Source organism: Saccopteryx bilineata, chromosome 1 (assembly GCF_036850765.1).
Source record: "Saccopteryx bilineata isolate mSacBil1 chromosome 1, mSacBil1_pri_phased_curated, whole genome shotgun sequence".
Lineage (NCBI taxonomy): Eukaryota > Metazoa > Chordata > Mammalia > Chiroptera > Emballonuridae > Saccopteryx > Saccopteryx bilineata.
In genome coordinates, this window is record NC_089490.1 from 60400001 (window position 1) to 60423920 (window position 23920).

The 23920-nt window shown below is 37.3% G+C and overlaps 1 protein-coding gene across 1 annotated transcript in view; it reads right to left on the bottom strand.

Moving 5' to 3' along the window:
* Positions 1-2537: 2537 nt before the first annotated feature.
* Positions 2538-23920, bottom strand: part of CGA (glycoprotein hormones, alpha polypeptide) — a 45072-nt gene continuing 23689 nt past the window's right edge. Inside the window, exons 2-4 of the mRNA XM_066253016.1 lie at positions 6553-6659; positions 3246-3430; positions 2538-2615 (exon numbers count right to left, since the gene is read on the bottom strand). Of these exons, the coding sequence (XP_066109113.1) occupies positions 2538-2615; positions 3246-3430; positions 6553-6652 (363 nt within the window). The 5' untranslated portion in view covers positions 6653-6659. The remainder of the gene's footprint in view (positions 2616-3245; positions 3431-6552; positions 6660-23920) is intronic.

Consider the following 23920-nt stretch of genomic DNA (forward strand, 5'->3'; position numbering starts at 1 on the left):
TCTATGACTATCATACTGGTTCTCATCTCAGAACATTCACCTATACTGTTTCTTCAAACTAGAATAAACTTCTCCCCCCCCCATCTATATACTCCTCTTCTAGACTCAACTCAAGTATCACCAGCCCTATGAAGCTCTGTAAAGAACCAAACCAGATCGAGTTAACCATTTACGCCACCAAATTTCACACCTCTTACATAGCAGATAGCTCAGATTATAATTCCTTGTTTATGTCTCTCTTCCCCACTAGACTGTGAATTGCTTCAGGGAAGGGTCTGTGTGTCTTGTTCATCTTGGCCTTCCCAGGATCAGCACCATGCCTGGCACACAATCAGATTGGAGGTAAATATGGCCAAGACATTTCATCCTTTTGTTCACTGGGGTTGATTTGGCTGATTTGAATGACCATAAGGATGTCCTCTTCCTCTTTCATTACTCCTTCTATCCCCTCTGTCAAATAGGATGATCCCAGATAGACAAGAGCACTCCAGTCAAAATTGTGTCAGATTTCCTTTCCCACTTAATCATCCAAACAAGCTCTCAAGACCTGACACATAGTAAATTCTCAATGAATATTTGTTAAATATTTGAATGAACCAATGATCAGCAACACTATTTTTTCTAATTAAGCTGCATTATATTTTCTCAGTCTTACCTTCCAGAGGATCTTGATTTTTCTGAATGAATCCTCATGATCTAATAATCTGCCAGCACTTACTAGACATCAAATAAATGAATAATAAACAAATGAATTAATAGGTGAAGTAATATGTTCATGTGGATTTCAGTGTTTCTTAAAAAGTATATGCACTCATTTTATTATTTTACCCTGACTCTTGGTGTGTTTATCAACCCTGAGGAAGAGTCCTTTCACTCAGAAATAGGATCTTGACACATTGGTAATACTGATTTTTTTTTTAAACCATACCTGTGTCTAGTGTGATTCTTTCCCCCTAATTTCAGGGTTCTTTAGAAGTAGAACTTTTGGGTGTCTTTAATCTTTAACATAGCCAATACAACTTAATGAACAAAAAACCATGGTCCTCAAAGTAAGGACAATCTGTGTTTAAGTACAAATGCTCAATAAATGTGACTTTCAAGCATGGCAGCTCTTAAGCATTTGGATAGAACTAAGTGAAAGTGTTTGCTTAGTACATTATCTAACCCACAGTGAACACTCAGCAAACACTTTGTTCATCGTGTATTCATTCCCGTTCGGAACTGAACATTGGATGAAAGAGCTGATACCTCTGGAATCTCGGAGCAGTGCCTACTTTCAGTTGAGGACCCTGATAGCCTTTCCTGAGCCACCCCATTCAGTTATCACCTGGCTGCCAGGGACTCATAAGATGTACTATTTTTGTTGTTGTCATTAGACATAAGCCAAGTATAAAGAAACTTCAAGCTAGAAGGATTTGTCTTTCCTAAACCTAGGGCAAAGTTCTCTATTTCATTTTTTCTGATTGAAAACTTCTACCAGAAAGTTGGTAAATCCCCAAATATGCATAATTATTTATTTATAAATTGTATATATGCATTGCCATACTCATGTATCTGTGCTTTTACAAAATTTATCAACCATTTAAAGGAATAACCTAAAAATAAATTAAAATACAAATTATATGTTCTTTCCTCACCCCAGTGGAATGTCTTATTACTAGTACACTGACTGAGGGATTCACAGCTTGCTCTGCAGAACCAAAGTACCTCTACTAAACCTGACTTACCATTTTTTGTAGGCACTAGAAAGAACTAACTGGAAGTTAGAACGGTGGACTTGAGTCTTTGACATGTTAGAACTGGCTTTGTATTTGCTGAGCTGTTGGATAAGCATTGATCTGTGGATGGCATGCTTGGGGTGAAGATATTGAAGATATTTAAAATAAAGGTGTGAAGAGTTGGGTTGACCACAAGGCCTGGAGCAAGAGTTTTAAGCAAAGGCATTTATGACAGCAGCCATGCAGCTGACGGACTGGGTGAGAGGCAGCTGGATGGATGGATGTTCATGGGATAGATGATCAGACAATTTTGAATTTTAATAAATTTTTATAAACAAAAAAATTTATAAATTATATATTCTTTCCTCACCCCAATGGAATGTCTTATTACTAGTCCACTGGCTGAGGGATTCACAGCTTGCTCTAGAAGACTCAGTGGGAACAAGTTTCTCTAGGGTCAGGTCATTCAGTGCATGTGGCTCCAGCTCACGCCTTTCAATTAATTCTATCCAAATCAACAAGCTTTAAACTTTGAAGAAACAAATTATAATTCAGAGATACAGTAGATATTTAAAAGACTTTATTTCCAGCAAAACCAGCTTTTTTATAGTCATGCTAAATGCTGCATTTCATTCCAAATGAAAAGAACTCACGATAAGGACAGAGGAAAGCAATAAAGCTGCAGGATAGCCTTGCAGCATGTCAAAAGTGGTATGGTAAGGAAAAGGAGAGTTTTATCTCACAAAGCCATAAACACTGAGCAAATTAACTTTCCATTCCAGGAAATCAGCAGTCATCAACACAGCACTTTGAAAATATTTAAGATTTGTGATAATAACAGGTACTGCAGTGGCATTCTGTATGGTTCTCCACTTTGACATTTCCCATTACTGTAGCCTAAGGGGGAAGAAAAAAGATAGGTAATTAAATATAGATAGATGATAGATAGATAGATAATCAATAGAAGCTAGGTAGATGATAGGAAAATTAAAAGCAATTAAATAAAATTATCTGTAGCCAGCTGAGCTAAATAGTTGTTATATTTGTATTTTCTCCCTTTCTGATATTTTCATTCTAAAAAATGAGGTGTGTATTGTGTAAGCTTGCTGCATGTACTCTTACCCAATCTGCCCCTCATCACTTCTGCCCCATTTCTTTTTTACTTTATGTTTATTTTATTGATTTTTAGAGAGAGGAAAGGAGAGAGACAGGAACACCTATCTGTTCCTGTATGTGCCCTGACCAGGGATCAAACTGGCAACCTCTGCACTTTGGGACAATGCTCTATAACCAGCCAAGCTATCTGGCCAGGGCTGCTCCTATTAGCTTCTTTCTAAATAAGACCAGCTGGTACCCACAAGGTTGCTGACTCTTTATTAAAAGAGGATAAATGCAACCCCTCCCTATATAAATGTCCAACAAGTTTGGGTCATTAGATGCCTTTGACATTAAACCTCATGGGTGTACTCTGGGGACATTTCTCTAGTTGGACTGTTAGAAGGTTTCTGGAGCCCTTTAAGCTCTCACCTTGGTAAATGCTTTGGCCACACAGCATGTGGCTTCTGAGGTGATGTTCTTTGGGACCAACATTGTCTTCTTGGACCTTGCTGGAGTGGGATACGCTCTGGAGAAGCAGCAGCCCATGCATTGATAAATTGGGGCGCCCAGCTTGGAGAAGTATTTATTTTCCTTTAGCTTGCATTCTGGGCAAACTATCACAAAAAGAAAAAAACAAATAAGAAAATAACCTAAGCATGATTCAAAAAAATTTTTTTTTACTGTGGGATGGTAGATATTCTTTTTTTCCATTGGAAATAATATAAACAAAAGCTTTTTACTCTATGTTAATCATAATACATAATTTACTTACATTAATTAGAGTTATTTTATGGGAAAACAATTTTTACAGAATGCATGGAAAATCTAAACTTTATTTTCTTTATTTCTAAGCAATACCTCGATATCCCAAAACTAACAGTATGCACATAGGGAAAACTTGAAAAATGAAAACACCATGTTCATCTGAAAGGAGAATTTTGCCCAAAGGCAAAATATTTTCCTCTTTAAAACTTGATATTGCTTCTTTCTCATAAAAATCCAAATACTGGGAGATAAAAATATGTCAGACTTAAGAGAGCTTAGTAAGAATAGAGTCTGACAGTCTCTTTAACAGATGATGTTGAAAATTGGACAGGTATTTGCAAAAAAATGAAACTGGATCACCAACTTAACACCATTCATAAAAGTAAACACAAAATGGATAAAAGACTTAAATGTAAGTCATGAAACCATAAACATCTTGGAAGAAAACACAGGCAGTAATCTCTCTGATATCTCTCATAACATGCTATTTCTGCTGATTTATCTCCATGGGCAAGTAAAATAAAGAACAGTCTGAACAAATGGAATTATATGAAACTAAAAAGCTTTTGCACAGCAAAAGACACCATTAAGAAAATAAAAAGAAGCCCTGGCCGGTTGGCTCAGCGGTAGAGCGTCAGCCTAGCGTGCGGAGGACCCGGGTTCGATTCCCGGCCAGGGCACATAGGAGAAGCCCATTTGCTTCTCCACCCCTCCGCCGCGCCTTCCTCTCTGTCTCTCTCTTCCCCTCCCGCAGCCAAGGCTCCATTGGAGCAAAGATGGCCCGGGCGCTGGGGATGGCCCTGTGGCCTCTGCCCCAGGCGCTAGAGTAGCTCTGGTCGCAACATGGCGACACCCAGGAGGGTCAAAACATGGCGACGCCCAGGATGGGCAGAGCATCGCCCCCTGGTGGGCGTGCCGGGTGGATCCCGGTCGGGCGCATGCGGGAGTCTGTCTGACTGTCTCTCCCTGTTTCCAGCTTCAGAAAAATGCAAAAAAAAAAAAAAAAAAGAAAATAAAAAGACAACCCACAGAATGGGAGAATATATTCTCCAATACATCTGATAAGGGATTAATAACCAAAATTTATAAAGAAATTGTAAAACTCAACACCAGGAAGATAAACAATCCAATCAAAAAATGGGCAAAAGAAATGAATAGACACTTCTCCAAAGAGGACATACAGATGGCCAATAGGCAGAAAAAATGCTCAACATGACTAATCATTAGAGAAATGCAAGTTAAAACCACAATAAGATACCACCTCACACCTGTCAGAATGGCACTTATCAACAAAACAACCCATAATAAGTGCTGGAGAGGGTGTGGAGAAAAGTGAACCCTCCTGCACTGCTGGTGGGAATGCAGACTGATGCAGCCACTGTGGAAAAAAGTATGGAGATTCCTCAAAAAATTAAAAATGGAATTGCCCTTTGACCCAGCTATCCCACTTTTAGGAATATATCCTATGAATACCAAATCACTGATTCAAAAGAAGAAACGCACCCCCATGTTTACTGCAGCATTGTTTACAATAGCCAAGATCTGGAAACAGTCCAAATGTCTGTCAGTGGATGAGTGGATTAAAAATCAGTGGTACATATACACGATGGAATATTACGTGGCCATGAGGAAGAAGGAAATCTTACCTTTTGCAATGACATGGATGAACCTGGAAACTATTATGCTAAGTGAAATAAGCCAGGCAAAGAAAGAAAAATATCATGACCTCACTCATTTGAGGAATCCAATGAACAATGTTAACTGAGCAACGGAACAGAGGCAGAGGCGGGATCAAAGGGACCAGAGGGAAAGTGGTCAGAGAGAAAGTAGAAGAGAAGATAGGATTAGAGAAGGGAAAGAGATTAATGAAATTATATATACATAACAGCATTATAGAGAACAGGACAGCAAATCCTGAAGGGAAGGGGGCAAGGCATTGAGGGGAGGATATATTCGGTGGGACACTTGAATCTATGTAAACACAAATTAAAATCATAAAAAAAAGAATAGAATCTGAAATTAGAGGAGGTATCTGCAAGTAGGATCTGGGATTAAAATATTAGCTCTTGTCTAGAGAAAAACCAGAACCAACAGTAACTCACAATTTCAAAGCAGATGGAATTATATCGCTACTCTATGGAATTTTTCAAATAATATAGCAAAACAAATTTCCTGCATAAAAATTATTTTTTTCTCACTTATTAACTGATATGAAAATTCATCTACAAAGGCAATGTTAAAATTTTAAAACTTCCAGAAGAAATGTTAAAAAAGAAAAAAAATTGAGCTAAACTAAATAAGGAATACTTCCTGCTTGTAAAACTCAGATAAAGAATAATCAGGAATCTATTTCAGAGAAAATGTGCAAGCTTCTACTTCTTTTATTTTATTTTTTTTAGAAAATTAAATTTAACAGAGTGATATTGATCAACAAGAGTACATAAATTTCAGGTAAACATCTACACATCATTTGAACAGTTGCTTATGTCGTATACCCATCACTCAAAGTCAAATCATCCTCTGTCATGTCATATTTGTCCCTCTTCACTCCGTTCCCCTCTCCTGCCCCCCCCACAACCCTCTTTTCCTGGTAACCACTGATCTCTTATCTATGTCCATGAGTCTCAGTTTTGTATCCCACCTATGCGTGAAATCATATTGTTTCTAGCTTTTTCTGATTTACTTATTTCACTCAGTATAATGTTCTCAAGGTCCATCTATTGAATGATATTATGTCATTTCTTATGGCTGAGTAGTATTCCATTGTATAGTTAAATATATATGTATTTTCATTGTACATTTTTGAAACTTAATTTTATGTCATCATCTACAAGTGCCTAGATATGTATCCAGCAGCAAGGATTTACCACATTTGAAAAGAAGGTAGATGTACAAGTAATGGAGTTTTCTAGATGTACATCTAGAAAGGTGTGTTCTTCTTATTACTGCAAAACCAAGTTGGATTACACACCCTGCATTGTAAACTCTCCATCAGGAAAGGAATGGAGAATATGCAGAAACACAGACAATATGGCCAGAAGGACAGCTGCATGTTTTTTGTGGTAATCCATTGCTCTTCTGCAAAACAAAATGGGGGAAAAAAAGTTACTCTATTATCTGCTTACCCATCATAACAACAACACTAGTAGTTTTAACATTACTATTAATAATAGTCCTCAGTGTCTTGTTCCCTCTGCTTACAGCTCTCGGCATACTCTAAAGCCATGTATAGAACAGCAATTTGTCTTTAGGAAAGAGGTAGGAAATTAAATCTTCTCATTTCTGACATCAACCAGTAGAATCAGGCTTAATGATAACAATAAATTTTCTTTTTTAACATATCACCCTATTAAGAAGTCTCACTGTCTTTATTTGTAGTTAGTGTTGGGGAGAGAATTGAGGGAGGTAGCACAAGGAAGCCTTGTGGTGATGGAATAGTTTTGTATTTTGATGAATTAGTTGTCACACTAACATACACATGGATAAAATTGCATATAACAAAAAAAATAACAAAAAAATTGCATATAACACACACACATGCACACACTCGCACACACAAAGCGACTGAAATCTGAATAAGCTCTGTGCATTGTACCAAGTCAATTTCCTGGTTTTCTCATTGTACTATATAGCTATGCAAGGTGTTGTCATTGAGGGAACTGGCTAAAGCAGGGGTCCCCAAACTTTTTACACAGGGGGCCAGTTCACTGTCCCTCAGACCATTGGAGGGACGGACTATAAAAAAAACTATGAACAAATCCCTATGCACACTGCACATATCTTATTTTAAAGTAAAAAAAAAAAACAAAACAGGAACAAATACAATATTTAAAATAAAGAATAAGTAAATTTAAATCAACAAACTGACCAGTATTTCAATGGGAACTATGCTCCTCTCACTGACCACCAATGAAAGAGGTGCCCCTTCTGGAAGTGCAGCAGGGCCGGATAAATGGCCTCAGGGGGCGGCATGCGGCCCGCGGGCTGCAGTTTGGGGACCCCTGGGCTAAAGGATACAAAGGACTTACCTGTTTATTTTTTTTGCAACTTTCTCTAAATTATACTTATTCAAAATAAAACTTTTTTTAAAAAGACACTTTAGAATAAAATATAAAATTGCAGGTGAGTCAAAAGTTGTGGTTATTTTTCATATACTGACATACTAAGATCATGATTTTGCTAGATGTTCATATCAACCCTATATCTCATAAGAATGATTAGTCAAACAATAGAATTAACAGTTTATAATACAAAAAAGTGGACTTTATAAGTATAGGTAAAGCTAAAACATATGTATGTCATTATTTCTACCTAATGTATACTTATATGCAAGTAATTAGTGGTTTTATTTTCATCCATAATGAATAGTGAATCTATATTATTCTACAATAAGTCAGTGGTTGTCAAAGTGTAATTTGGGAGTCCTAAACACTTTCCATGGGTCTGAGAGGTTAAAATTATTTTCATAATAATACTAAGATGCTATTTGCCTTTTTCACTCTCATCCTCTCATGAGTGTTCAAAGAAATGTTCTACAGGCTACATAACATGTGATATTACGACAGACTAAATAAAGAAACACATGAGAATGCTGCTATATTCTATTAGGTCAGTCTTTTTAAAATTTTGCAAAAAGGTAAAACAATGCACTCTTCTCACTAATTTTATTTTTGTTTTGGAAACTGTCATTTATGTTAACGTGATGGGCTTAATGTTCCTATTTTTTCTTCTTTTTATTTGTGACAGAGACAGAGAGAAGGGAAGATAGGAACAGACAGACAGGAAGGGAGAAAGATGAGAAGCATCAATTTTTTGTTGCAGCATCTTAGTTGTTCATTGATTGCTTTCTCATATGTGCCTTTAACAGAGGGCTACAGCAGAGTAAGTGACCCCTTGCTCAAGCCCGTGACCTTGGACTCAAGCCTGTGACCTTGGGCTTCAAGCCAGCAACCATGGGTCGTGTCTATTATCCCATACTCAAGTCAGCAACCCTGTGCTCATGCCTGATGAGCTCATTCTCAAGCCTGCAACGTCAGGGCTTCAAACCTGGGTCCTTTGCCTCCCAGTCCGACACTGTATCCACTGCGCCTGCCTGGTCAGACTGTTCTTATGTTTTATTTTATTTTTATTGATTTTAATTTATTGTGTTTACATAGATTCTAGTGTTGCCCCAAATGCATCCCTCTTCCCTCATATTCTCCTCAACATCTCCCTTGCCCCCCTCCCCATAGCACCCTCCCCATTTCCCTTCAGGTTTATCCTATCCTATCATCCCCTTTCCCTCTGTCCTCTTTTCCTCTAGTCCCTTTGATCTCTCCTCTGTCTCAATTCCATTTCTCAGTTCACATTGTTCATTGGATTCCTCAAATGAGTGAGGTCATATGATATTTTTCTTATTCTGCCTGGTGTATTTCACTTAACATAATATATAGTTTCCAGGTCCATCCATGTTGTAGCAAAAGGTAAGATTTCCTTCTTTTTCATGGCCCCATAGTATTCCATTGTATATATGTACATAGCTTTTTAATCCACTCGTCCACTGACGGACACTTGGGCTGCTTCCAGATCTTCACTATTGTGAACTATGCTACCATAAACATGGGGGTGCATTTCTCCTTTTGAAACAGTGCTATTGTGTTCTTGGGGTATATTCCTAAAGTGGGATAGCTGGGACAAAAGGCAGATCAATTTTTAATTTTTTGAGGAATTTCCATACTGTTTTCCACAGTGGCTGCACCAGTCTGCAGGAGGGTTCCCTTTTCTCCACATCCTTGCCAGCACCTATAGTGTGTTGTTCTGTTGATGAGCGCCATTCTGACTGGTATGAGGTGATATCTCATTTTGTGGTTTTAATTTGCATTTCTCTGATGATTAGTGATGTTGAGCATTTTTTCATATGCCTATTGGCCATCTGTATGTCCTTTTTGGAGAAGTGTCTATTCATTTCTTTAGCCCATTTTTTGATTGGATTGTATATCTTCCTGGTGTTGAGTTTTACAAGTTCTTTATAAATTTTGGTTATTAGTCCTTTATCAGATATATTGTTGAATCTGTTCTCCCATTGTGCAGTTTCTCTTTTTATTCTCTTCTTATTGTCTTTGGCTGTGCAAAAGCTTTTTAGTTTGATATAGTCCCATTTGTTTATCCTGTCTTTTATCTCCCTTGCCTGTAGAGATAAATCAGCAAATATATTGCTGCGAGAGATGTCGGCGAGCTTACTGCCTATGTTTTCTTCTAATAAATTTATGGTTTCATGGCTTACACTTAAGTCCTTTATCCATTTTGAGTTTATATTTGTGAATGGTGTAAGTTGGCGGTCTAGTTTCATTTTTTTGCAGGTAGCTGTACAATTTTCCCAACACCATTTGTTAAAGAGGCTATCTTTACTCCATTGTATGCTCTTACCTCCTTTGTCAAATATCAGTTGGCCATAACGATGTGGGTTTACTTCTGGGTTCTCTGTTCTGTTCCATTGATCTATATGCCTGTTCTTATGCCAATACTAAGCTGTTTTATAACTGTAGTATAACTTGATATCAGGAAGTGTGATACCTCCCACTTTATTCTTCCTTTTCAAGATTGCTGAGGCTATTTGTATTCTTTTTTGATTCCATATAAATTTTTGGAATATGTGTTCTATATCTTTGAAGTATGTCATTGGTATTTTAATTGGTATTGCATTGAATTTATAGATTGCTTTGGGTAATATAGACATTTTAATGATGTTTATTATTCCTAACCATGAGCATGGTATATGCTTCCACTTGCTTGTATCTTTATTGATTTCTTTTATCAATGTCTTATAATGCTCCGAGTACAAGTCTTTAATCGCCCTCTTTAAATTTACTCCTAGGTACTTTTATTTTTTTGGTTGCAGTAGTGAAGGGGATTTGTTTCCATAATTTCTCTTTCTGACAGTTCATTGTTGTGTATAAAACTGCCTCTAATTTCTGAGTATTAATTTTATATCCTGCCACCTTGCTGAATTTATTTATCAGGTTCAGTAGTTTTTTGACTGAGACTTTAGGGTTTCTATAGACAATATCATATCATCTGCAAATAATGATAGTTTTACTTCTTTTTTTTTCCAATTTGGAAGCCTTTTATCTCTTCTTCTTGTCTGATTGCTGTGGCTAGGACTTCCAGAACTATGTTGAATAAGAGTGGTGAAAGGGGGCACCCCTGCCTTGTTCCAAATTTTGAAGGGATTGCTTTTAATTTTTGCTCATTGAGTATGATGTTGGCTGTGGGTTTGTCATAGATGGCCTTTATCATGTTGAGGTATGTTCCCTGTATTCCCACTTTGCTGAGAGTTTTGATCATGAATGGGTCCTGGATTTTATCAAATGCTTTTTCTGCATCTATTGAAATTATCATGTGGCTTTTCTCCTTCTTTTTGTTTATGTGATGAATCACATTGATTGATTTGTGAATATTGTTCCAGCCTTGTCTCCCCAGAATAAATCCCATTTGGTCATGATGTATAATTTTTTTTCATATATTGCTGCATCCAGTTTGCTAATATTTCATTGAGGATTTTAGGATCTAAATTCATCAGGGATATTGGCCCATAATTTTCTTTCTTTGTGTTGTCTTTGCCTGGTTTTGGAATCAGAATTATGCTCGCCTCATAAAAGGAGCTTGGAAGTCTTCCTTCCTTTTGAAGTTTTTGAAATAGCTTGAGAAGGATAAGAATTAGTTCTTCTTTGAATATTTGGTAGAATTCAGGCCCAGGACTTCTGTTTGTTGGAAGTTTTTTGATAACTGTTTTGATCTCATTTGTTGTAACTGCTCTGTTTACGTTTTCTGATTCTTCCAGATTGATTTTTGGAAGATTATGTGTTTCAAGGAATTTGTCCGTTTCATCTAGGTTGTCTAATTTTTTGGCATACAGTTCTTTATACTATTTTCTTACAATATTTTGTACTTTTGTTGTGTCAGTTATTTCTCCACACTCATTTCTAATCTTATTTATTTGAGTCTTCTCTCTTATTTTCTTGGTGAGTCTGTTTAAAAGTTCATCGATCTTGTTTTCCTTTTCAAAGAACGAGCTCCTGGTTTCATTGATCCTCTGTATTGTTTCTTTAGCCACTATGTCATTTATTTCCACTCTAATCTTTATTATTTCCTTCCTTCTACTAACTCTGGGCTTTACTTGCTGTTCTTTTTCTAGTTCTTTTTGATGCAGGGTTAAGTTGTTTATTTCAGCTTTTTCTAGCTTCTTAAGGTATGCCTGTAATGCTATGAAGTTCCCTTTCAGTACTGTTTTTGCTATGTCCCATAAATTTTGAGTTGTGGTATGCTCATTATCATTTGTTTCTAGGATTTTTTTTATTTCTTCTTTGATCTCATTGTTAACCCATTCGTTATTTAATAACATGCTATTTATTTTCCAAGTGTTTGAGTATTTTTTAGCTTTTCTGCTGTGGTTGATTTCTAGTTTCATGCCATTGTGATCAGAGAAAATGCTTGATATGATTTCAATTCTCTTAAATTTGTTGAGACCACTTTTGTGCCCTAACATGTGGTCTATCCTAGAGAATGTACCATGAGCTCTTGAAAAGAATGTATATTCTGCTGCTTTAGGGTGAAAGGTTCTGAAGATATATATTAAATCTAGTTGATCTAGCGTGTCCTTTAAATCTGCTGTTTCTTTGTTAATTTTCTTTCTTGAGGATCTATCTAGTGATGTTAGTGGGGTATTGAAGTTCCCTACTATTATGGTATTGCTCTTGATCTTGCCCTTTATATCGATCAAAGTCTGCTTTATATATTTAGGTGCTTCTATATTAGGTGTGTAGATATTTATAATGGTTATATCTTCCTGTTGGATTGCTCCTTTTATGGTTATGTAGTGGCCTTCTTTATCTCTTACTATATCTTTTGTTTAAAGTCCATTTTGTCTGATATAAGTATTGCTACCACATCTTTTTATTTTCATTTCCATTTGCATGAAATATCTTTTTTCCATCCTTTTACCTTCAGTCTATGTGCATCTTTTGTTTTAAGTGTGTCTCCTGTAGACAGCATATGTATGGGTCCTGTTTTCTTATCCACACAGCTACCCTATGTCATTTGATTGGATCATTTAGTCCATTTACATTTAAGGTTATTATTGATATGTAGTTGTTTATTGCCATTGTATTCTTTAAAGCTGTATTCCTCTTTTGCTATATTCTTTTCCCTTTTTGATCTGTTCACAACAGGCCCCTTAACATTTCTTGCAGCATTGGTTTGGTTGTAATGAATTTCTTGAGGTAATTTTTTTTTTGTCTGAGAAGCTTTTAATTTCTCCTTCAATTTTAAATGATAGCCTTGCTGGATAAATAAGTCTTGGTTGTAGGTTCTTGTTCTGCATTACTTTGAATATTTCTTGCTATTTCCTTCTGGCCTCAAGTGTTTCTGTTGAGAAGTTCGATGTCATCCTTATTGGGGCTCCTTTGTAGGTGATAGCCTTCTTTTTTCTAGCAGCTTTTAATATTTTCTCTTTATCTCTTAGCTTTGGTATTTTAATTATGATGTGTCTTGGTATAGATTTCTTTGGGTTTATCATTAATGGAATTCTCTGTGCTTCTTGAACTTGTGTGACTTTTTCCTGCATCAATATAGGAAAGTTTTCAGCTATGATTTGACTGAACAAAGTCTATCCCTTGTTCTTTCTCTTCTTCTTCTTCAGGAACCCCTATGATGCAGATGTTATTTCTCTCCATGTTGTCACAGAGCTCTCTTAAAGTTTCCTCAGATTTTTTTGAGTCTCTATTCTCTTTGCTGCTCTGCTTCCATGCCTTCATTTATCTTGTCCTCTATCTCATTGATTCAATCCTCAGCTTCATCCATCCTGCTTTTAATTCCTTCCATTGTGGACTTCATTTCTGATATTGTATTTGTCATTTCTGATTGATTCTTTTTTATTATTTTAATGTCCTTTTTTATACTTGCTATCTCCTTATTTAGGTGTTCATTATATCCATCTATTGTTCTAAGATCTTTTAGCATCCTAACAATCATTATTTTAAACTCTGCATCCAGTAATTTGCTTGTATTTACTCATTCAAGTCCTTTTCTGGGGATTTCTCTATTCATTTGTGTTGCATTTCTCTGCCTCCCATATTGTCTGTGTATAAGAAGGGTGGGCCACTGATGTCCAATGGGTGTGGCCTCTCCTCTGCATTACCTAGGTGTGGTCTATCTGCAGGCCTGCCACCACCTCTGCCACTGCCTGGGGCATTCGGGTATAGGCATTGCTGGGGCTGGCCCACTGTGGCTGTTGCTGAGGTTTCCACCTCTCCTCCATGGGAGGGGCTATGTTCACGTGCCTGGGTCTACAAGCCTCAGCCAGCCTCAGCCTTCACCCCACCCCAGCAGGTGGGGCTCTGCACCACGCCTAGGGCTGCAAGCCTTGGCACCAAGGCAGGGCTGCGCACCTATGCTCAGCCATTACCAGGTGTCTCCGCCTATTCCCAGGCTTTCACTCCACCCCTGTGGGTGTAGCTGTGTTTGCGTGTCTGGCCACAAGCCCCAGCTCCGTGAGCTGGGCGGGGCTGTATGCCCATGCTCAGCCACCAGTCTCTGTAGTTCCCAGGCTTTCGCCTTTCCCCTGCAGGCAGGATTGCATGCGGGATTGCAGGCAGGACCACTCTTGCTCTCCTGGGCCTGCAGCCAGACCAGACTGCTTTCATGCATCCCCTCTGCCCCTACTGGGTGAGACTGAGCTCACACCTGGCCTCAGTCATGGCTGGCCCAGCTTCTGGCCCCACCGACAGGACGCACTTCCACATCCTGCTGCTGCCTGCCCTTCGGCGATCCCTCAGCAGTGTGGGTGGGGGTGCTGCAGCTCAGATCTAAGCACTCAATACTGTATTCCTGAAGGCTCCCTCCTTCTAAGTGACTCTGTTCTGAGTGCCACTGGAGAGTTTCTTTGGCTGTTGACCTGCTTCCTTTTGCTGGTATCGCTGGGAAATATTCACTTTAGATGTGGCAGGTAACTCAGCCCAGAGGTTAGGGTGGCTGTCCCTCAAAGTGTTTCTCCCTGTGCCTCCTAGATTACACTCTCTTCCTGCTACTCAGGTTCTCTCATCTCTCCTCGTCCCCATGAACCCCAGGTGAGTGGTTGTGAAAGAGGTTTTCTGCAGAGTCCCTTTAAGAAGAATCCTGGGTCTGAGAAATCTGTCTCTTTCCCAGTTTCCTGACTTGTTTCACATCTAAATATTGTCCATACACTTTTTCTAGGCTCTGGGGCTACAAGCTGGGGCTTTGTTCCTGGGGCCCAAGATCCCCCCTCTCCGATAAACTCACTTCTCACCATGGGAGTCTCTCAGGTCTGCCATTTGCTCCTGGGAGCTGGCATTATGGAGCTCTCCACATTTCCGCTTTTCCTACCAGTCTCAGTGTGCCTTCTTCAGTGTTCCTTGGTTAAAGAATCCTTTTAGTTTAGTCCAAAGTTGGTTTTTGCAGATGATGGTTCTTAAAATTAAGTTGTAATTCACTTTGGTCCTGGGAGGTGGTAGTTGGTACATCCACCTACTCCATTGCCATCTTGCCGAGAGAGCTGTTCTTATTTTTTAAAGAATAAATATTTTGAAATATTTTCTGACAATTCTTAAATCAGTAAATATTGATGAATACAACTTGATGAAAAAAAAGTTCTTTGGCCTCTTCAATAATTTTTAAAAGCATAAACAGTTTGTAAGACCAAAATTTTGAGAACCACTGCTTAAGTGACATACAAAGCTACAAGGAAAATTTCATAATTGAAAGTGGTTTCCTTTTTAAGCTAGCATCATTTTTACTTTGATGTTTCAGATCATATATTATGAAAATTCAGCATTATGCAGTGAACATACATCAGAATTAATTCAAAGAGAAATGTTTATAACAAGATTGCAGAATGTGAGAGCATGAAGTCGATCCACATTTTAGAATTTGCTTTATGATAAAGAGAAAAGAAGATTGAAAAAACAGAACCAAAGTCCCCATTGCTGAATCTTTTAAAAACAGAAACAGCTTTGTCCTTGTTTAAAAAAACAATAGTTTGTCTTGACCTGTGGTGGCACAGTAGATAAAGCGTCACCCTGGAACACTGAGGTGGCCAGCTAGAAACCCTGGGCTTGCCTGGTCAAGGCACATGTGGGAATTAATGCTTCCTGCTTTTCTCCCTTCTCTATCTCTCCCCCCCCCCTCTAAACATGAATAAGTAAAATGTAAAAAAAATTATTAAAAATTAGGGTAACCAAGCAGAAAGGGATTAACTCTCAAATTTCTAGGTGTTTGGAAACATTTTAATAAATATTTCTATCATGCTAATCACCTTTAGGTCTTTTTGTTTTGTAATTTGGAAGAAAAACATTATAAACTAGGGCAGAAAATATAATGATGTTCAAACTAAGATTTATGTTATTTTGTAAAAATGCTCGATCTCAGTCAGACTTGTTTATCTCAGCCTCTTGGTATTCAAAGTGAGTACCTCACAGACATGACAGACTATACATTCAACCCCACAGTCCATTTCTAACATCCACTCAACATGCTCTTAGCTCCTGCCACCTACCCCATCAGAATAGGGGGGGGAATGTTTTCTCAACTTGGCCTGTAGGGCCTTTCTCCCCCTTCTCAGCCTGTCTTCCTCAGAGCTCTCTAAGGAGCGGCCTATGTTTATATATAACATACTATACATAAATGGGGTACAAACATAGACACATCACTTTTTGATGTGGGAGTGGCAAGGTCATCCTGCAGAAGGAATGTAGGCTGAAAGATATTATTGTGGCCATCTTTGAAAAGTACACCTATCATAGCTGTTAAAACTTAGGGCAATGAACGAAAAGAGGGCTTCTCTTTGCAGCTTCTCTGCTCTGTTTTAACACAGAAAAAAAATCCTTGTAAGGTGCCAGGCTTGAGAAACCTATAATCCTGGCCTATCTACCCCATTATTGAAAGAACTCAAAGGAAATTATATGTATTTTTAATATTAAATCGACAGATAGATATATGCATGTGTATGTATATATGTGTGGATATGTATATGTGTATAAATGCATACACACATATATGTACTTATGCATATATATAAGATTGTTTCCAGAAGACTACAAACTTGTGGTACAGTGTGACATCTTGCCTTTCACCTGCAAAAATGCTGCCATTGCTCCCCACTGCCAGAGTGAGGTGTGTTTTTTTTCTAACGGTGTGATAGATGAGATGACTCATTCATAGTCTCCACACCAGGAAGCCCAGCTGACTCATAACACGTTTTTGAGATGACTGGGTAGGATAAAAGGCATAATTCTTTGTTGATAAAACAGATTAAATCTAACTGACTTCTAGATGGTTAACCAAAGACTTCATCTCACTAGCTCATCTAACCCAACTAACTACCAAAGACAGGAAAAGTAGGCTGCCTTCAGAGAATGGTAATTAATGAAAGAGAACCTTGAAAGTACAGCCTTTAATCCATAACTGGCATGACCTAGGTATTCAATAATTCGTTAAAAAATAGGCCTGTGAATTTTAGTATCTAGCCTGGTCCAGAGAACATAGCAATCATTCAGCCTTGATAAAAAATTTGAAGATGGGACGTCACAAGGTAAAGTAGAATGTTTGTAATCCTTAATTTCACCACTTTCCAGTGAGTAGGCCCACTCAGCAGTCTCACTCCTACCTCCTACCAAATGATTACCTCTGTCTTCGGGTACATGAGTTTAAAGAGTTTGGGGTCAGTGGTCAGAAAATGCAGCTTAGAGTGGCCATGGCTACTGGTTTTCTTTCATTGTGTGCTCTAGTTGCAGTAAGGAGGTTTTTACCTTGTTCTTCTGACATGTTCTGAACCCCAGTCTAGCAGTGAGTGCCTCCATAACCCCATTCTCCAGCCCCCAGTCTCAATAATCCTCCAGGTTCCCAGTTTTTACAAGCAGACATCCATTAATCCCAGGCACTAACATGACCTTGAGACCAATTAACACATTCACTGATAGCTTTCTCCAAAAGTAGTGACAAGGAACATCTGAGAGATTGAGGAGATGGAAGAGAAGAGCCTTGTTGTACTCCCACAATCCATCTCAAATACCTTCATCCTTTGATATAGATAATTAGTGTTCTCTTATCCAAAGTGGGTAATTTGACAGGAGTTCAATGTTGTTAAGGGCCAAGTGTAAGGTCCAAATTGAACACCTGAAAGATTTAAAGACTTTGAATAAGTACCTGCTACATGTCAGGCACCGTACCAAGTATAGGTAACACAAATATGAAAAGGTTTCCTACTATCTGACCCAGATACAGAGGCAAATAACTATGAGTTAAAGTGTTAAATGCTATGATAAAAGCATTTGTAGACATTGAGACCCTTGGTAGTCTATATGCACATGAACATGGACACATGAAAAACTAATGGAATAAAGAACATATACTTGATGGGATAAGAAACATAACATGGGTGAAAAGGTGAAGGGATTAAGCCAAAAAAAAAAAAAAAAAAACCCCAAACTCATATAGACAGACAACAGTGCAGTGATTACCAGAGGGAAAGGGAGTGAGAGAGGTAGTAGAAGAAGGTAAAGGGGAGGATAAATGATAATAGAAGGAGATTTGACATGGGGTGGTGAACACACAGTACAATATACAGATGATGTGTTATAGACTAGTACACCTGAAACCTGTATAATTTTATTAACAAATGTCACCCCAATAAATTGAATTTAAAAAAACATGACAGTAGTAAATATATTTTTATTGTTTTGACATTTGTGCAGGAGCTTATTCTATTCAGTAGTACTCATAATTTCCCCAGAAAGTAAAGGTAGCAAATAGTTTGTCCCCAAAGTGCCACAGTATCAAGAGGAAAAGAAGGCCTAGTGACATCACATAGTTCAGCAGCAGTATTTGGAAAGAGATTTCTGTTTACCAACCACTTAATATTGTTTTGTGCCTTCACAAAATTTTCAAAGAGAGCCAACCTGTTTTCCAGATAAAATAGAAAAGAAGTGAAAAAGGAGTCCCCATGACAAGGGAAATAGCACAGCTTATACAGCTATGCATTTGAAAACAGGGGTTTCCATAAAGAAGAACAGAACAAAAGATGGCCTTAAAATATTTATTCTTAAAAATATATAAAAAGAGCCAGCAGTATCTAGAAGAAAACTGGAAGGCTCATAGAAACAATATTTTATGACCATTTTTACAATAATCACATTTGAAAAGTTTCTTACTTAACTAAATTTAAGGAGCTTACAATAAGATGTACACTCTCTTCTTCAATTGTTATTTAAAGGCACTTTACAAAGTTAACATAGTTATGTAATTATGGTTTTCCATTACCTTTCTAGTTTTCCTAGCACATTAACATTTTTAAAAATTGTCTACACACTAAATCAATAAGAAATTTTGATAAGACAAACTCTATGCAAAATAAAATATTTTAAATGAAAATCAAATGTGTATTGCTTCAAAATTCCCAATTTTTAAAACTAACATTATTCCAGTAATAAATGCTTATCAGGAATAAAAACATTGGGTACTGTTAACTTGGCATCCAAAAATAAAACATCCAAAGGCCAGCAAATTTATTTTTAATTTTTATACTTTGTTATACTAATATAAAACTCGTTGTAAGTTTTAAAATTTGTGCATCATTTTTTTCTGTATTTATTTGAGCTATTTTCATGCAATCTTTTGACACACCAAATATCTTTCTTACTTCAAAGCATAAAAACATATTTCATTTTCTTTGAAGTCTCAACAATAGGATAGACAAACTGGTACTATGGATTTCTCAGTCCTGGGATACTACTTGATAAGGATTTTTTTGTGTGATAAAAACAGAGCAGAGGAGCTGTATAGAAAAGCCTCTGTTGTTCATTGACCCAAAGTGTTAAATGCTATGGCAGGTTGTAGTCTCCACAGACAGCCACAAAAATATCTCTCAACCTACATTTCCTCTGCAGTATGACCCTGCCACTCCCACATTAATAAGTGGTGTGTCTATAGTTGCACTTCCACTTTGATCTATGTGGGCCCAATTACTTACTACTTAAGCCAATAGAATGTGGCAGGAGCAACACTGGCCCAGTTGTGAATGCACCCCTGCACTGACCTGGCAGTTCCTGCTTCCCAGTCTCTTAGAAGCCAGTTACCACATAAGAAGTGCTACTACCAAAGGATAAGAAGGCCAAGCCACATGGAGAGGCTCTGAAGAATGAGATGCCACATGAAAAGCGAGAAATAGTCCAAGAAGTAATGAGTGATAAAGTCATCCAGCTAAGCCTTCAGGTGAATCCAGCCCCAGCCACTATCTTATCACAAATACATGAGAAACCCGTGTTAAGAACTGCCCAGGTGAGCCTAGTCCAACAAAAATCTTAAGAGATAGTAACTTGTTTTACCCACTAAGTTTTGGAGTAGTATGTCACACAGCAATAGATAATAGGAACAACTGCTCTCTATTTTAACAAAAATCTCTCCTCCAGATTCTGAGATATAGAATCCCAATCTTGCCTATCTACTTTCTCCTGACACTTTTCCTCTGTCGGATGCTGTTTATATAATACATATTCAATTAATCTATTAGAGGAAATGTAACAAAGTGTGAAAAAAAGATTAGACTTAGCAGTTTACACAGTATTTACAATACTGGATTTGGTAATAATAGTAACATACCTTAAAAATTGGTCTAAGAAATATCAATAACTTCAGATATGCAGATGACTCTATCTTATTGGTGGAAATTTGAAATGACTTCTGATGAAAGTAAAAGAAAAAAGTGACAAAAAAGGACTGCATGTGAACATCAAGAAGATAAAAATCATGACCACAGAAGAAATACACAACTTTAACATTCACAATGAAAACACTGAAATTATTAAAGATTTTGTTTGCCTTGGTTCAGTCAATTCAAACAGGGACTGCAGCCAAGAAATCAGGAGAAGGCTGAGTTTCAGAAAGGCAGCAATGAAAGAATTAAGAAAAATTCCCAAAAGCAAAGATGTGTCATTAAACACCAAAGCTAATATCATCCACACTTTCATATTCTCAATTACTATGTACAGAAGTGAAAGTTGGACAGTGAAGAAAGCTGATAGGATAAAAGTTATGCATTTAAAATATTGTGAGCCCTGGCTGGTTGGCTCCATGGTAGAGCATCAATCCGGCATGTGGAAGTCCTGGGTTTGATTCCCAGTCAAAACACACAAAAGAAGTGACCATCTGGTTCTCTACCCTTCTCCTCCCCCTTCTCTCTCTCTCTCTCTCTCTCTCTCTCCTCTCTCTCTCACTTTCTCTTCTTGTCCCACAGCCATGGCTTGATTGAGTCGAGCGTGTTGGCCCCCAGACACTGAGGATGACTCCCTGGAGCCTCTACCTCAGATGCTAAAAACAGCTTAGTTGAGAGCTTGGGTCCCAGATGGGCAGAACATCGGCCCTAGATGGGGGTTGCAGGGTAGATCCCAGTTAGGGCTCATACAGGAGTCAATCTCCCTTCTTCTCATTTAAAATAAATAAACAAACAAACAAACAAATAAAATATTGGTTGGAGGAGAGCTCTACAGATACCCTGGACTGCCAGAAAAACAAATGAGTGTATCTCAGAGCAAATTAAGCCTACAATGTTGCTGGAGGCAAAAATGACAAAACTGATGATTCAGGTACATCATGACAAGGCAGGGTTCTTGGCAAAGGACAACAATGCTGGAAAAAACAAAAAGCAGGAGGAAAACCACGTATGAGATTGATTGACTCCATAAAGAAGCCATGGGCATGGGTCTACAGGAGCTGAGCAGGGCTGTTGAGGACAGGACATTGTGGGCATCACTCATTTATAGGGTCACCAGGTATCAGAGTTGATTCAATGGAACATAACACACACATAACATACTTTAAAAATAATACCTACCATTAAGTGAGCATTGTTTGTGTTACATATTCTTTTAAGTACCTTGAACACACAAATATATTAAAATTCATGACAACCCTATGAGATATTATTCTAATTTTGGCAGATAAAGAAATTCTAGAGGTAGAGTAACCTATACAGAGTCACAAAATGCATCACTGGCAGAGCCAAGATTTTAGAATGTTTCTTCACAATTCTAAACTCTAAGATCTGAAGCACACTTCACTATAGTGCCTTCAAATCTTTATATTTTATAATGAACTTCTTAAATAATCTTTTCAAATGGTATATCTCTACCTAAAATGTTTACATCCTTTTTAGAGTAACATTGAACAAGTCAGCTTAAATATAATTTGCTCATATGTTTTATTTTACTATTTATCTGACTTCAGTTTCTTCAGAACAGCCTTAGAAAGCTATTTCATTTGGATAAAAAGGCACTTTATAACTGATCAAATTATACTAGTGTCTGATTTGTAGGAAGTGGGGGAAAGGGGAGAAGAACTGTCCTTCACATACATTCCCTTGTTTGATTCTCCTTACCCTTATTTGAGGAAAGCATTATTATGGCATCTGTTTCATAAGGAAACCACACTTTAGAAAAGTAGAAGGATTTGCCAAAGTCACCTGGAAAGTGATCTATTCTTAAAATGATGCCCTTTCACCTGTTCTTCCTCTATAGCCTCAAAGAACAGTTAATTCATTTCCATCTTCAGGACATTGTTTAACACAGGGGTCATGCTGTTACTACTGTCTTTTCTAATTCAATTCCTAATATTGACCTTGATTTTATTCCTCCCCCTCCATCTCTCTTTAGCCCCCTTCACTCAACCCAGTGTATTAAGGAAGGATGCTAGAGCATTTCTATATCATCTCTGAGTCTGATGAACCAAGGATTACTGGATTACTTTGTGCAATATTACAATGGGTAATGTTGATATGTTACACACCAAAACCAGAATTTGCAAGGATCCTAAGTTAATAGCAAATTACCTTGGGATTCACAATCTATAATATAAAAGTGGGAGTCCAGTGCTATGAGTCATGTTGTTTTCAATAGCACTATTAATTGATTCTTGTATATTTTCTCTTTGTGAAAGCAGATTATCTACATCTACTTTTGAACGAGATGCACTTGACCTTCTAGTTTTACTGTTTCTATTTCTCAGCTCTCACTTTGAGTTTTCATGTAAATTTGAGTCCCACATTACAAACGAATATGCAGTGAAACTGAGAATCTGTTCGGGAACATAATCATTTGCTTTACTAACATTGTTCACTTGCTACTCTTTTTAGCAGGAAATTGTAAGAAATATGACTCAAATTTCAACAACTCTATTACTGAAAAAAAAATCTTAAAACCAGAGTTAAAGTTGAAATGAAAACATATAAACTTTTCATAAATGGTGTTTTCTCTTTTTAAAATAATTCAAGACTATGGCAAAATATTAGAAGCAATTTGGGTGACAAATATTTTGAATACAGGCAGTCCCCAGGTTTCAAACAAGATAGGTTCTGTAGATTTGAAAATGTTTAAGTATTTGTATACACAAAAAGGCAAAAATAAATACTGTTTTAAAACAAACATCTGCTTAAGTTCCATTTAATAGGTAAATGTACCTGTTCCAACTTACATACAAATTCAACTTAAGAACAAACCTACAGAATCTATCTCATTCATAACCCAGAGATTGTCTGTAATTGAATTGGTGTTAAGTATATATTTAAAAGACATCTTCAGAAACTTAAAAACAGTCCTTTGTTCTAATATAAAATATCTTACTTTTAAATGGGGAAAGGATAGTGGGATTTAGGAAACCAAATTTCTTGTGACGATGAAATGGAAATTCTGTATTCCAAAGCAAAGGAACCAACATAGTGTTGACCCATACATAATTCTCCCATGTGCTCAAACCCTATTCCTCAACATTAATGGGGGTGGGGGGAGGTGGAAAAGCATTTTTCTAGTTCCAATTTCCCAACCAGCTGCCGTTTCAACTAACATTGATGCAAATATAACTAAGATTATCAAAAGTTTCCAGAAACTCTCTGTGGAACAATTAAACTTGGGCAAATGATTTAGAACAGCAAGGTCAACAGTAATAGTTGGAGAACTACTATTGGCTCTTATTTTTTATATCATTTTATGAGACAATGGAAACAATGTTGTTCAAGAGATTTCAATGTTACTATTCAAGTCTAGACAAGAACATCTATTCAAAAGATATAAGGAGCTATGATCATTCAGCTGAACAGGTGAGCTGCTCTATCAGTAGGCAGCTTAATCAGTCATGCATCATTTAAAGACTGATGATAAAACAATATCAGCAACTTACATAATATCTACTCACCCTCTGCCTGACCCTTGGAAGTTCCTCAAACAAATGCCTTTCAAATGACATTCAACATTTCTTAAGGAAAAAAATTTAGAACTGATACGCAATCATGCATCTCAGCAGGA